Here is a 16,385-nt window from a genome sequence, read left to right on the forward strand (position 1 = left end):
AATAGGCTTGGAAGAGAACATTAAAGAAACAGAAATCAGAACAAGAGTAACAACAAATAAACCATCTTTTTCACTTTAGGAAGTTGACTAATTTCTAAGAGTTACAATTCTTAAACAACCAAAATGTTTCTCAAGCCAGAATTTTTTTGTTTCATTGTTTGTTTGATGGTCAGTAAAAAAAATAAAATGCACCAGCAACCTGCTTCACACCCCAACAGAGTACATGATCTCCCAACTCAGCTCGAGATTTGTAGTGGCATAATGACAGTGAGAATGGGATGCAAGCAGCCTCTTTTTTTTTTTTTTTTGTAATTGAGACTCTCAGTCTCACAGCAGGAGACCACTTGGTAATTAGTGGCTGACCATCACGTCCTCTCCTGTCTGTACTCAAGCCACACCATGGGATTTGAGAAGACAACGGGGGAATTCTGATAGGTAGGAAAAAAAAAGAGGCAGCGAGTCAGAGCGAATTCCTCTCTATGGAAATTATGTCCTCCCACGCAGGAGAACTGGCAGACAGTTTTTGGACAAAAGGTTTTGCCTGCTCATTAGATAAGCAGGAAACCAGCAAAACTCTTACAAGCATCCTCTCTCTCTCTCTCTCTCTCTCTCACTCTCTCTCTCTTTTCTCGAAACACAAACACGCATATGGTGACACGCATTGATGCATACATACAAGACATTCGTATTGAAGCTGCCAAACTAATGCAGGGTGCAAAAATATTTTAAAGCTAAACTGGCATGCACGGACCATTTTAAAAAGAGTCATGTGCACCAATTCCACCCTTATTTTATTCACTGCCATTTTGAATATGACTCATAACGGCATTCAGTGCAGATTCTTCACCATAATCTGCCATACAATCAAGCTCCTTTCTCCAGTGTAGCCATGACCTCACCGCTCAGTTCAGAGTATCTGCAGGGACTTATACAGCTTACTCTGGTGTGTCTTTGAGCTGGGTATTTGAGCTGAGGTTGTGCCATTGCTGCTTGTCAGTGGCAAAATATGTCTTACGCACAATGATCCTTTGCACTATCATTACCAAAGGAGTGAGAAAGTGGATGGTGATTAAAAAAAAAAAAAAAATCATTGTTAGTGAAACATAATCTCCTCCACAGGTGAGCAAGTCACTATTCAATGCATGCTTCTGATTTTACTGAAAAGAAGATGGTGGATAATAGTGCACACAGCAGTACACACAGTATGGAGGGAGAAATAAATGGATTTAATTTTCATAATGCTAAATATAATTTTTTTTTCAGTTTGAATGCTTTCCATTTAGCCATTTCTATCCTCTGTGCTAGATCTTATATAAGCTTACATGTTGTTTTATGAAAGGCTAATTCAAACTCTAGTTTAGAGCCAAAACAATTAATCTGATCTGTATGAATTAAACCCATTAAAAAGACAAATTACCCAAGTATGTACATGTCGTGGTAACAGGGCCTTACCTTGGCTGGGGTCTCCCTGGCTGTTTCTGAGTCTGACCAACGGTGTTTGAGTTGGGAAGAGCTGGGCACACATTCACAGAACGTCTGCATGGGACAAACAGATAGGGCCACCAGTGTTGGCGTTTGTTCAAGTCACATGTGCAATCAAGCATGCATGCACATGCAAACAAACACGCACATGCATGCACAAGAAGACACACACAGAGACACAGGATTCTGATACACATGAAAGCTCCTCAAATCTAATAGAATGTATAAAATCATTGTTAAAAGGTAAATGGTGCTCAAGCGGGTAAACTACAAACACATACACACAAAAATAAAGACTGACCTAGACAGTTCTGAACTGTACATCTCAAAGCTGCCACTGAACTCAGTAGTTTACGACAGGCTCAGTGCATTTTTCCAGAAATTGTACACAGAGTTTTCTCCTACTTTGAGTGAAATAGCAAAGAATAAAAAGTAACTCAATTGACTGTGTATGGGTAAACTACTCTGTGCGAGCAAGCACTCATTCATACAGGTAAACAGGTGCAGAGTGAAATCTGAACATGCTTCAGGATACAGTATGTGCTTACTGCTGCTTAGTGAGTGTTTGTCTAGCAGTTCTAGCTGCTGCGCGGATAAAAGCAGAGTAATTATGGAAGCATGAGCTTTCTAAGGGCTCCCAGAGACCACGTTGATCCGTGACCTTAAAACACTACTGCTCCCCCACTGGAATTGCTCAATTAGCCGGGGACAATCACCCCAACACAAAAGCACACATCCCCACACCCATCTGAGTACTTAAGAATGGATGCAGCAAATATTAGCAATTAATATATCAAAATGTGTTTTCTATCCAAGCGTGGTGTCACAAGATTTTCCTTGGTGAATTTGACTAAGACTATATATTCCCTTTACACCTGTTATGACATGATAAATTTATTACAGTGAGCAGTATTGTAAGATTACTTTAAAACTGCTCTAATTTTCAGCAACCAGGCTGTGGAGTAGGTTTGATTTGACTGGGGTTTGGTTTTGCAAACCACCACCGACTTCCGCAGACACATCATTCCCACACTCTCTTTTACCTCTGGTTTGGTCTGAGAACTATTTGGATGCTAACATCACATGATTGGTCCAACTGCTGTGATGCTAACAACTGCTATTGTGATTTTGCGGATATGTGACTACTAACCATGTGACTTTAACTTGTCTGCTACTTTGGACATGTGACAATCATGGTGACAGTAGGGTCAAGCAATTGAGACACAGGTGCCGTTTACACGAGACCGTTTTCATTTTGAAACGGTGTCGTTTTGATGCGTTTCGGCCTTGCGTTTACACGACAACGGTGTCGTTTTGATGCGTTTCGCCCTTCTGTTTACACGACAACAGAGTGAAAACGATGTGTTTCAGAAACGGGGTCCAGAGTGGAGCGTTTCAGAAACGCACCGGCTTGCGTTTTCGTGTAAACACTTGAAACCGGGGTGATTTGAAAACGCTCGACTCGCACATGCGCACTATGGTTGCGACGGCCAGTTTTTCGCGCACGCGCAAACTGATAAACAGTACTCGCGGATTCACGAGTGCTTCTTATGCTTTTCCTGTGTTTTTACCGTTTTGTAATTCAGCGTTGTGTGCAGCAGCGATCCAACCTCATCATCGGTCCACACAAAACCTCTCACATTGGCCGTTTTGTAAGTAATGAACAATTTGCCGCACTACCTACTGTGTCACTCCACGCATGCGCGTCTTGCGTAAACAAACTTTGCAAAGAGAAAACCAACGCCAACTTGTGGCCTGGCATGGGAACTACATCGTTTTCATCGTTTCACATGTCCTCGTGTAAACGCGGATCGTTTCTGAAACGCCATCGTGTAAACGAAAGGCTGAAACGCATCAAAACGACACCGTTTCCAGTGAAAACGGCTTCGTGTAAACGGCACCACAGTCACACAGACCTAGGGACTTATCTGCAACCATCTGGCAACAATTGGCTGTGAGGGAAATATGTGTCTATCTCAACCAGTTAGTAAGTGGTTGCTGGAGGGTTGATGGGAGTCACTGGGATATCGATTGCAAAAAGCCCCAGTCACGCAAGTCTGGACAACGGTCACTGACCCCCTGATGCTTGGGAAAAATGGGTATGCTGACAAGTTGGCAAAAACCTCTTCGTGGTTGCTTTGGTCACTAGGAGACTGCCACAGTCATCCATAGTCTGAAGAACATGCCGACATCACTGGTACATCACTGGACATACACTGGTCAGCTACTCTCAAAGTCACAGTGAACCTGTGAAAAGTGTGACACAAAATGTAAACAGCGAACTTTTGCCATCAAAATAAAGGTTGCACCTTTTGAAACATGTCGACTGCAGCGCTGTAAGGGTGTAAGACTCTTAGAATCCCCTTGAAGTTGAGGAGTTTGCTGATAATTTTCTCAGATTTCAGCAGGTATGAGGGATCCCTTTAGGATTTTAATGTTGATATATAAAACATAGTAGCTATATAATGGACATACAGTGTTTTTATATGTGTGTACGCAGTTGTGTGTATGCAGTTGTGCAGCAGTGCTTGTCTTTATGTATGTTTTGTCCATTGTGACTTGCTGCGTATGCTACTCACACAGTCATTGTTATCTTGGCTGACCAATAGCTCACCTTTTTCGCTCTAAGCATTCATTTCCAATGTGTAAGAAAGCAAGAAAGGAATAAAGTAAGGCAGTAAGAGAGGAAAAAAAAGTTATGGGTGGGTGGATAGGGGAAGAAGGAGATTTGAGAGAGGTGTGCTGAATTCTAATGAGCAGCCTTAGGGTCAGTGATAGAAATCTATGTCTGTTCTGCCTAAAACATTGCAGCTGTCTGTGCAGTACACAGAGAGCTACAGAGCTGCTTTACTAAACAAACACAGACTCCACAGTGATATGGCCAACAAACTAACAAGTCAGCTACATAGTAGAGTAAAGCGTAATGAATTTGTATCACATACAAATTCATTCGAGTAATAACTAGTAATGAGAACAGGCTACTGCGACTGCTACTGCATGAGTATACAAAATGTGTGTACGCACCAACATATATGGACACAACGTGCACTCCTGTTTCGTTGAGAAAGGGCAAAAAGACAGGAAAACATCACACGTGAACACACGCACACGGAACAAAGCTTCTGTGTTGCAGCTGCACCCAGCTTAGATTCCTGAGACTCTGCCTTTCCATTATACTGAGCAGCATGTATCAGAGCTTTAGTTTGTTCATTCTCCTGCCTGCTAGTGCTCACATTGGGGTTCCTTGCCGTCTGTGCACACAAACATATACGCACGTGCCCGACAGTGACACACCAATATCTGTGGGGCTTCTTGCTGGCAGTGGTCCAAGTGTGGGCATGACTGTTTGGCAGTGTTTGTCTAGTCCTAAACTGACTCCACAAACTCCACCAGTGGAGAGGATTTACACTTAATGGAATATTTGGGCTTTTTATTGGTTGAACCTTACAAGCAGAATCCTATCTGATGAGGCACGTCTCAAAAAGACAGGAAGGGCTCAGACTTATCCTCGGTGCGCCTGAATGTGTACGTGTGTGTTTTTTCAATCAGCATACATATGTGTTTGCATGAGTGCATGGATAGTGTGTGGATATAAATCTTTTGGGCAAGTATCCCCAGACTATCTAAGAATATTTGGATTGTGAGAGCGTGTTGTTCTTGGCATAATTAGTTCGCTTTGCAGAATACCTCTGTGTGAGTCTGTGTGACAGGGACTTTAGCAAGGTGTGTTTAAGCCTACTGCTCACTAAGCCGATGGAGTGGAAGAGGCTTTGCATATATTCACTTGTGGGCTTACTAATCATTTAATGGGACTTGCAGACTGCTAAATGAGGGGACAGAATGATGAAAAAAGGAGAAAAAGGGAGGTATATAAAGCAGGATCAAAAGCAAAAGGATATCATGTAGGTGTAAAAGCCCTTACATAGTTCAGCAATGTTTCATATACGAGATTATCTTCCTAAATTTGCATTCTTTATAGACACTGCTATAACAAACAATATCTAAAAGAAAAAAGAAACTTTAATAGTGTGAAAATAATTTGCGACATTCCTCAAAAATAAACTGTGACACTCTCCAGCGAATCATTAAACCTTATAGTTACAGTGTGTAAAGTTTCACCACTACATTGCAGATTGCAGTCAGAGGAGTTCTGTTTCTTTAAGCCTCCCAATTCAAGTCCATGATCTTAGCTAAGGTAAACATGATTTAGCCAAGAGCAAGCTAGAAATCTAGACCATAATGGCTGCAGTCAGCTGACTACTATTTGTGTGTAAAAAAAAAAAGAAAAAAAAATTGTACGAACTATATTTTAACATATTTGAATAATATCAACACTTAGCAAAAAATCTGTGTTTTACATTTTTACCCCCGAATCACCTCAAAAACTCTGGACTCTGTTCATCTGTAGTGAGTGTACCCAGAGAGCAAAGAGGGTGTTTTTGCTGTCTGGTTGGGCTGTCAGTCCACAGTTTACCTCAGCTGCCAATGCAGGTGAGAAGCATCCATATCTATTTACTCTGGAGGAGGCTGTAAAACTTTGATACAAGTCAATGAGTTTGTGGATGTAACATTGTTGGATTCGGACATTTAGCGAATAAACTCTCATACGATGTGTGAATATAATCAAACTGTTTATCAGATGGGAAGCGTGATTTGGACACTCAAGATTAACCTTAGCTGGCATAATGTTAGTTTCTAACCAGCTGCTGTTGTTGTTGTTGTTTAGCTGGCTCGTTGTCAGCAGACTGGAGACAGGTAGGTTGCATGTCTAATCTGTGGACAGTAAGTTATTGTGACAATATTGGGAATAAACAAGCATGTTTATGCACTTTTGTATGTGTTATAGTTCAGGAGATGAGGCTTGAGGTAAGGAGGATGAGGTTTTATTCAGATGCCATGGCCACTTCCACAGACCGGTGCCTGCTCCTGTGTATATTTAATGAATTAATTCTAAGTTTCTAAGAGAATGCATCAGTTTGTTGGAAGATGTAATTACACACTGATCAATGAGTACAACATCCTTTTTTAAACTCAAAAAATGACTGCTCCTTTAAGAAGATTTTCAGATAAATTGTAAAACATCTTGAAATTTACAATGTCACATTATCTTTTTAAAAATTTTTTATTTTAATTGCACAGTTTACTGCCTTAATAATACACAGATATTTGAACAAATTATTTTCCAAACCCATGAAGTACTTTAAAATATGGCAAAATAACAGTTATAGAATACTCAAAGTTCTTTGAAGTCAAAGATAACTTGGGCTATTTGAAAGCAAAGACTAATGCAAATGCATTTATTTATTGTATTTTTTTCTGAGGATTCAAATGTCACTACCCAACAAAGCAAAGATGCCCTAATTAATTCAGGGACGGAAATTTGAAATTCAACAAGTTTGGAGGTCAGCTTGTTCACTGTCTTGCCAGAATGATGATGGCTGGCATCAGTTTGGTCTGTCTGTATCCATTTGGTCTCACACATGGAGAATGGAGGTGAAGGGAAGCTTCTAACTTTAACTAAAAGAGAAGACACACCAAAGCTGCACGACATGATGTCTGCAGCTGGGCTGTACAGAGGACAGAGCTTCACTGTGGGGATGGAATTTATTGTGTCCTGTCACTGGTGCTGATGTTAAGCACTGGTAAAATAAAGGTTAAATAAATAAAGAATAAAAAGGTGTCAATTGTCAGTTAACCACCATGCAAAATTTGTTTTTAAAATCAATTGCTGTTTACACTATTGATTATGTTTGAAAGTGATCATATTCCCAAATACTGTTTCTAGGAGACTGAAACTGATCAGGTGCTGTTTTCCTTAAAATAATGGTTTTGGGTATTAATGACAGCACAACCTTAGTTTATAACAGAAGGTTGAGTTAACCCCATGACCCTTAGAAGATCAATATCCACTGCAGCGCAGCCTCCCCTCAGAGAGAGAGTGAACACAAGCACTTGCCACCCGATAGCACTCAAGCATCACATCTTTTACTCGTGCACTGCCACACGTGTACACGCGCATACACAAATGCAGCATGCAGTTTTTCACATAAATGAAGTGCTTCGCGCACGCACACACACACACACACACACACACACACACACACACACACACACATACACACACATGCATGCATGCGCATATCCACTAACACGAGTAAAGGAGCAAACACTACATTTGTCTTGCACCATCAGCATCAAAATCTGATCTCCTTGCGAAGGTCAGATTAGCAAGACGTAGGATATCCCCTTCGTGCAAATGCAGTTACAAACATAGACATACACAGAAGAATAGATGGACAGACGCACGCACATGTACACCCACTTGCACGCACACAAACACACGCACACTCAGAGCCAGAAGTGCTATTTGAGCTACAGTCATTAGTCATTCTGCAGGGTAGCTGTAGCATGAAGCATGGACACCAGTATACCCAACTTGCATGTATTATTTATGAGTGCCTGTATGGTTTACACGTAGTGATGTATGCAAATGTATACATTAAGGAGATGCAGCTCTTCATTTCTGCCTATTTGAGGATGCGTCTTCCTTCTTATTGCACTGCTATTAAAGTAGCAACGCTGCGGGGTGGAGATCTATCTTGCTCTTTTAATAGTGTGTGTGTGTGTGTGTGTGTGTGTGTGTGTGTGTGTGTGTGTGTGTGTGTGTGAAGTTCATAGAGGTATCTGTGAATGTGCTTGTGTGTCCAGGTATGTGTGTCCTGTCCTTGCATGATTGTGCTTCTGCACTTAACTGTTCTTGCAACAGCAATCACAACTCTAAGTGGCCTGCAATTTCAAAAAGAGAAATTGAAGTGGGAGTGGAAAGGACGAAGGAAGAGAAGCAAGCTGGTAAAGTTCAGATGTGAGGAGTCCTTGATGAGAATTATTTTGATGATTCCTGATGAAGGTAACGGGAATAAAATTATAACTCTATTCTGTTCTCTCCGCAATATTCCGCTGAATGGTGAGGGTATACCTTTAACAAAGATGCCCTCATGTTTGTATCTGCTGAAGCAGAATCAGTTAGGTGGCTATTCTGTTGTTAGGGAAAATTACAATTACAGCGCAGGTAGCATGACTTTGCTGTCAAAAAACTGCTGTTGGTTCATGTATAATCTCCAGTACAATGAATTCCCCTTAGATGTTTATGTGCATGAGTCTTATGTTTTTGACATTTCATGCAATCACACTTAAATCCTCCTTATTTGACCTGCATGTTGCACATGAAAGTTTAATTTCAAGTCAAGACAAGTCAGGTTTATTTGTAATGCCCTAATCTCACTGTGATGGGCGTACCTGCAGCCACACAACTATGAAGTCGGTAACCACACACCAACATTTTCATGCAATACGAGCTGTCTCAGTTTCATTTACACTGCACACACAAACGTGACACATAATTCTTGTTTACATACATACATACAGTACAATACAATACAATATATACAATGAAATACACGACTTCTATTTACAGTTCACACATTTAGTTAGCTTTTCTATGTAGTTTTCCCCTCATGCATTCAACTCATTTGACTTCTTTTAAGGGCTCTGTGTAATTAGCTGGCTTTGGATATTTTTGCATTTTGGGGTAAATAAAATTACCACTGCGTCCTCATGCCTCACCAGCTCAGTCCCTCACATTCACAATCACTGGCTTCATGGTCTTTAAAGCAAGACCTGTCTCTTAAAGAAGAAATGAAAAACTTAACAAAGAAAAAGGGAACGTCAATGACACGGAATAAGAAAATCAAAGAGACAAGTGAAAATTATATCGCTAGATGGCTGAAGATTCTAAGAAAAATGGAAAAGTAAAAGGAAATCTTAGAAAATTAACATAAAGTCGTAACAACTGTAGTTTGAGCTGTTGAAATGTCTGTTTTCAGAGCTATGGTATTTTTATACTCATGAATTCACTTTCACAGAAAAGTGAGCGTCAGTGTATGCAGATGGAGCCATATGGTAAAGAAATGACAACAAATAACCCCTCCAATAATATTGTTTTATTAAAAACTTTTTGACTTACTCATGAAACTGATCCCTTTCTCACTGGTTTCTCATTCAATATATAATATTTTGTTACCTCATACTGCAATCTTTAAAAAAACTTTAAAATTCCAAGAAATGCTAATTTTATGACTGACAGTAAGGGACATATACATTTTATAAGATATAAAATACATATAAGACATTTACTAAAAGTTTTTACTATTTTGTCTCCATTTGGTTCGTCTCACGTAACCTTGTCCTTAGAGAAAAGCGGTAACAGTATAAGCCAACTTAAACTGAAAGCCCTTTTTCACTCTTGCTGTTTGACTTCATGCTTGCAAAGAAGCGATTCTGACCTTACAGTGATTGTGTACTTTATAATAGTGGCTGCAGTGATATGTTTTTGCATTCCAGTTTGTGCGTCTCAGGGACAGTTGGTGACAGAGTCGGTGTCTGTGCGGCCAATTGCAGTGTGAGCTCCAAGGACAGGCAGTGGAGGGTAGAGCGGGTGATTTGTCTCTTAGGATTGAACTCATCCCCCCCCGCTCTCCTGCTGGCCTCTCCTTCCTCTTCTTTCTCTGCATGCTGTCTTATTTTGAAGGTGAAGAGCATTTCTCGCAGTGTTTGCATGCATTCATTTCAGCTGACGCAGCGTATTGTGTTTTCTGAATTGAGTTTGTGTAGTATACATAGCTACACGAGGTCATACATCCTCAAATAAGCCATTAACATTCACATACGGATATTGTGTGTTAAATAAAGTTACACAGCACAATCCACGCGATGTTTTCTTTAACCTGTAACAGCCAGTGAAAGCCGGGACATATATACTGATACTTTATATTGGCACTTCTGGTATATGTCTTGATTGTTTTTATTTTACACCATTTCTCCTTATAAATATATGTATATATGTATATATATTTATAAGGAGAAATGGTATATATATATATATATAAAATCATATTTTTAACTATGAATTTATTTATTTATATTTTTTTTCAGTCTGGAGCGGCTGTCCAAGACCAACCAAAGTTCTGTGTCACTATAATATTGTGATTTCTATCCAGGATTTGTCTTAGAGGCATTCAGTCATAATCCCACAGATGGTAGCTTCACACCATTGGCTCCTCAGCTAAACACATATGCCAAATGTGTCTGACCCTGTGTTTCCTCTCCAACCAAGTAGGAGCACTATATCAACAACCAGCAGCCTCATAAAACAGCCTTATAGATACTCTCATATCTGTGTGTGTGTATATGTATGTATGTGTATATATATATATATATATATATATATATATATATATAAAACTAAAAAAGGAACACTTTGAAAGCATCAGATTTTAATGACAAAAAAATAACATGCTGGATATGTATACTGATATGAACTGAAAGGATGCCAAGGAAATGAAAATTATCGACCTAGAGGGCTGAATCCAAAGTCACCCCAACACGGACTAGTCTGATACAACAAGTGAGAATCTCCTCTCCCCTCAGCCAGAAAACTGAAGATGGGTCGTGAGTGGGCCAGCACGACAATAACCAAAACATATGGACAAGGCAACAAAGGCGTGGCTATAGAAGAAGCACATTAAGGTCATGGAGAGGCGTACCCATACAGAAAATCTGTGAAGGCAGCTAAAGCTTTGAGTGGCCAAGCAGAAGCAAAGAAACCTAAAGGCGTTTCTGTAAAGACGAGTGGGCCAAAATCCCCCCTGAGACGTGTGCAAACCCTGTGACCAACTACAAGAAATGTCTTACCGCTATGCTTGCCAGCAAAGGTTTGTGACACTTATAAAAAGCTGGACTGAACACACTGAAGCCAATGGCCATCACTCAGTCTCCATCTGTAATCTTGTCTGCCACTGCTTGTTTGCAGCTTAGTTTGATAAATGAAAACTTGGCTAAAAGGTGAAATGGAAACTCTTTTCATTATTGTGCAAAAGAGCTATAAAAACTGCTAATGCTAATTTATGGAGACTAAAAAGGCTTTTTAATAACTCTATCAAGGTTTTATAGTGGTAAATTACTGAAGAACAGTGTGTTGTGTGTGACCATTATTAAGGTCAGTGCAAAGCAATATTTTTTTCCTTGAGTCCTTAACCTCACTTTATTATCCTTAATAGTAAGTAGCAGTATATTTCTTAAACATGTTGTATTACTAACATATTATTAGTTTTTTTGTATGAGATGTAATTTAACTGCTAACATGTGTCAATTCGTATTGTTAATGATGTCAACATATATGACTACAAGATTATAGAAGGTGCCTTCTGATATATTGTTGGTAATTTCTTGTTAAAGATTTATTATTACAGATCTACCCAAGATCTACAAGTGACACGTTAAACAACAGAACCAAAACATCTTCATAGCTCTGCATTAGGGAAGAGTATGTGCATGTGTGTGTCGACTTACACAGAGGTGTCTGGATGATTGCACATGTTCATTAAGATCAATGTAAACCAATATTTTCCCTAGAGTCCTAAATCTGACTTCCAGTCGACGAAAGTGAATATGAAAAGATTATTTCTGGCTACAGTCTTGTTAGCCTTTACAGGGCTTCCCAGCGAGGAAACAGTGTAGTACTGCTGCTGGCACTACTCATAAATACCAAAGCAATTTTGTCAATAGGGCCTTTACTGTAATGGAAACATTCTAAATTTCTGTGCACAATAACCCTTCAGAAGCTATGGGCATTAAGTGGAGCACGTATTGCAGAATGGGGATATGCATGCATCGTTAAGGGGCCTCTTCATGTAGAGTGCGGGGGTTTGATCGCTGCCTTTATAAGGTGTAGTATCGGTCACAGACAAAATGTTTGTGTTATTGTGTAACTTGTTGAAAATGACACAGTTTCAGTCTCAATAAGAGCATATTTTTATATTTGAAACTATCAAAAGACAGACAAATGCTAACACATACAACTTTGCATGGTAAAGCAATACCCTAGCAATGAGTCAAAATAAAATAGAGCCAGGGCAATATGCACAAAACACTGCTGCAACAAAAATATGAATGCTACAAGCACTGTTTTCCACTCCGTGAGGAAAGCAGTAGTACACTAAGGTAAGTACTATTGCTTGAATATGAAATAAAATGGACTGCTCATGTCTGACATGGATTATATATATATATATATATATATATTCAAGACATACATTGTTTAATTTGTCGAGAACCAAATGTCTTAATAATGGCCGGTAAAAACCACAATCAACAACTCCCGTTGCTCCTTTTTTTTTTTCCTTTTCGCAGTATTGTTAAAGGCTAGGTCCTTTCTTGATCAAATACTGTTAATATTCAGGTTCATGTAACTCAAAAATCATCAGTGGTGCTTCTCACTAACTTAATTAATGTTCCTGCCAAATCTGGTGTCATCCTGACTTGATTTTCCCTCAAAATGAATTTTATTAGTTTTGGGGGCAAAAGTCTTCATCTTCAGATATATCCGAGCGCCATGTTTCCTCAACACGAGTTGAAATAACAATTTGAAATTTAATACAGGAACATAATTCTATACCACTTCATACACCTTTTTTTTTCCATTACAGATGACAGCTAGAAGTCCTGTAGCCCAATTTGAAAAGCTGTTGCACTAACAGTTACCGAAGGCAGTTAATGCAATCCAAATTTTAACCTAGCATAAAGCTCCATGCTTTGCTTGGACTACTAATGCCCAAATAGGAAAATAAGTGTTTCAGCTGTGACAGGGGAGGCAATGCAGGCAACACATTTAAAATGGAAGTACACTTTTTTTTTTTTTTTTTTACACTATTCTGAAAACTTCAGTCAAAAGTCATCAGCCTGAAACCTTGGGACTGAGGAGCAGGCAAATATGAGAGCAGAAGCAGGCTTGCTCCCTGGCTGTTTGTAAAAGGAACTGCCACACAACTGTCACTTTTTCTGTGAATGAACTAGGACTGTGTCAAAAAAAAGTACTCCAAATGAACAGTCGGAAGGCAAGGACTAAATAAATGTAGAGAGACTGCATAAACAGACCAATTGAGTGTGGTTAGCTAGAGCTAGACATCAGTCATGCTCAGGAAGTAGCAGACAAGCTTTTTCACTGTATTTACTGAACTAGAACTATATAATAACTCAAACTCACCTCATGTCTAGTGGGTTTTTCATACCAACTTCTTGCAATGTGTAGGTTCAGAAGTGAGAAGGGAAAATAAGCATATAGTATCCTAATGTTACCAGCTTAATATGACTCTCTAGATTACACACCGAGTTGAGTTAAGCTGCCGATTGCGCTGAAAAATCTTTCACAGCACAAAACAACATTGCTTTCATTTTGACTAATTAAACAACATATTGCCCCCAAACATCTGCAGTCCGATTCTTCGTGAATCACAAAGCAACAGTAAAGGTGGGAAACCTATAGGTCTGGCTTATTGTCAAAATGTGGAAACTTTAAAAGGAAAACACACAAGAACTTAATTAATGTAGTTCTCTGCTGACAATTCCTCTGGAGTTACGAGATTAAACCGCTTCATTAGTGTCTGGGGAGAAAACAGACAGATGAGAAAGGCAGACCTCAGGGGGAGAGAAATGGGGAGATGGAGAAAGAGTAAGAGCCTGCTTTGTTAGTGTTTGAAAGAGCCACTTTCAAGGCAGTAATTATGACGCAGAAAGAATGTAATTATTTTCCCAGAATGCCAGAGGGCTTTCAAGTACCTCCTAATAGTGATGGGTGACAATCTAATAGACTACAGATATAAGTGGTGCATGAGGCTTAATTGGTGTTTAAATGTAAGTGACTTGTCTGAACACATCTAGGCTCTTTCCTAAATGTGTCGAATGTGCCTGCACCTTCTGATCCAGCCTGGCATGATGTGACAAATTTGATCAGAGAAAAGCAGTATCGTTGTACGACTGATGCGGTCTGACAGCTTGTAGTAATAAGCCTGGGGTGTTGTGAGTGTTTTAAGACTGATTAAGCCACTGTCACGTTTTGCACTTCCCTAGAGATCCCATTTAAAGCCAAATTCACAATCAGATGCAAAAACCCAGTGTAAATAGAGATGGTCATGGGTCACTGGAGAATGTTAAGTTTCATATGACACGTACACACTAGAGAAATGAGCCAAAAGTAAGATGCTCTAAGTAACTACAGTAAGAGGAAACTTGGCTGTATTACATCATGGTATTTGGATTACTAGCTTTTCTATATTCATTAACTGGGATTTGGCCATTATGCTTTACAGGGATGCGCAGTATCTCACTCTAAATGACTTTTCACACATGGGCTAAAGTGTCAGAATAAATGATCCACTATAATGGATAAACCACTTTGCACCTTGTTGCTGCTTTTCCCACTGTACTAGTGTGAACATGGCTTATGGGAACTGATGCCTTCTCTGTATAAGTCCTGTGGGAGAGCTGCAGTGATGAGTTAAAATGCCTGGACTCCTAATGGGGGGATTGGTCGTGAGAACACAGCACAAAAGATTTTTTTTTTTTTTTTTAACTTGAGCCTCTGTCAGCTTACATTTGAGCACTGTCTTCACCCAGTCATTTCCCTTCCTTGCTACTCTGCTAAAAAAGTCGATTCGAGAAGCTTAGTAGTCTGATTGAAATCATAAATCCATTTTTATTCATTTCCAGATTTTCATTTTGGAAGATCTATTATAAAGGGGGAAAAAAACTATCGAAAGCTCAATACACAGAGCATGCAGTGACATTTAGAGTAAGCCACCGCAACAAAGTGTTGTAGCTGGTAGCATCGGATCTCAAAGACAGTCTGCTTTGAAGCAGAGTGTGGGTTGCGAGGCTTGTGACAGATGTGAACGGCAAGCTGAACTTTATTTTAATAAACACTGTGGGGGGATGTGTTTGCCGCCGCCCCCAATGCTCTGATCACCGTTTGACCCATGGCCCGGCTCACAGCCAACTTCTAATTGTGACAAGGCGCATATGGCACATAATTATTCTGAATAATCGGTTACCATGGTGATGGCTGACCCTGATGGCGACTGATGCACGCTCTTTATGTTAGGCTCTTTGGTCAGAGGCAGTTTTGCCTCTTTGCCCTCCTAATGTGCTGCGGATTAGAGATGTACATTATCACTTTAATCTTCTCTTTAACCCCTTCCATCAGCCTCGCAGCCCCAGCAGAGAGACACCCACAGCCACTCAGCGGAGCCGCATATGGCCACAAATGACGTATGTTTCCCTGCTTATGTGTTTCATGAAAGCCTAATATAAACATACGACTTCATTTTTCCCCATAGTGCCATCCTGTCTCAGTAATCCACTTCAGTCCTCATCTCCATCAGTTCCCTTTGGTGTCTGTAAGTGTATGCTCATGATATAAATACGCCGAGCTGCTATTAAGCTCTTACTTACTCTGTCTCCCCCTAAGACAGTCATCTTTTACAAAACGGATAAACAAGCCTTTCACTCGGGAGGCGAATTTAACTTTTTGGCGAGGTATTCCCTCCTCCTCACCTGTGTGAGCAGAAAATGTGAATTTGCCTGAGTCATAACTTTTTTAGCAATGACAAATTATTGTTTTTTTAGCTTAAAAATGTCAAAATTGAATTTGCCTCAGATCAGTAACAACAGTCAATAAGCCATTACAAAAGATATTAGGTAAACATTATGATTTTAATATAGTAAGAATTTAGTTTCAAAGATGCTCATGCATCAGCAGCACACACTGAATGCCAAGACTTAAATCAAGTACATTTGTTAAGTGAGTTAAAAACAAATACTATTAGTAATAACATTGTTCTTCAGTAAGACAGGAAAGTCACAATGCATGATGCTGTGGAACAGTGGTCTACAGTATAAGTTTGTCAAGTGCATTTATTGATAGTATCTGGAGGGTGTCTAGGCCACTGCATCTTTGTGACCCCTGACACAGAGAGCCACACAGCAATCACAGCACAGCCACTTAAAATAGA

The 16,385-nt window shown here is 39.7% G+C and overlaps 1 protein-coding gene across 1 annotated transcript in view; it reads right to left on the reverse strand.

The window, feature by feature from the left end:
• The window catches only part of fibcd1b (fibrinogen C domain containing 1b), a 110,541-nt gene that overhangs the window by 80,350 nt on the left and 13,806 nt on the right, over window positions 1-16,385 (reverse strand). Inside the window, exon 2 of the mRNA XM_030743232.1 lies at window positions 1,453-1,536. Within this exon, the coding sequence (XP_030599092.1) occupies window positions 1,453-1,536 (84 nt within the window). The remainder of the gene's footprint in view (window positions 1-1,452; window positions 1,537-16,385) is intronic.

Source organism: Archocentrus centrarchus, chromosome 12, assembly GCF_007364275.1.
Source record: "Archocentrus centrarchus isolate MPI-CPG fArcCen1 chromosome 12, fArcCen1, whole genome shotgun sequence".
In the NCBI taxonomy this organism is placed as follows: Eukaryota; Metazoa; Chordata; class Actinopteri; order Cichliformes; family Cichlidae; genus Archocentrus; species Archocentrus centrarchus.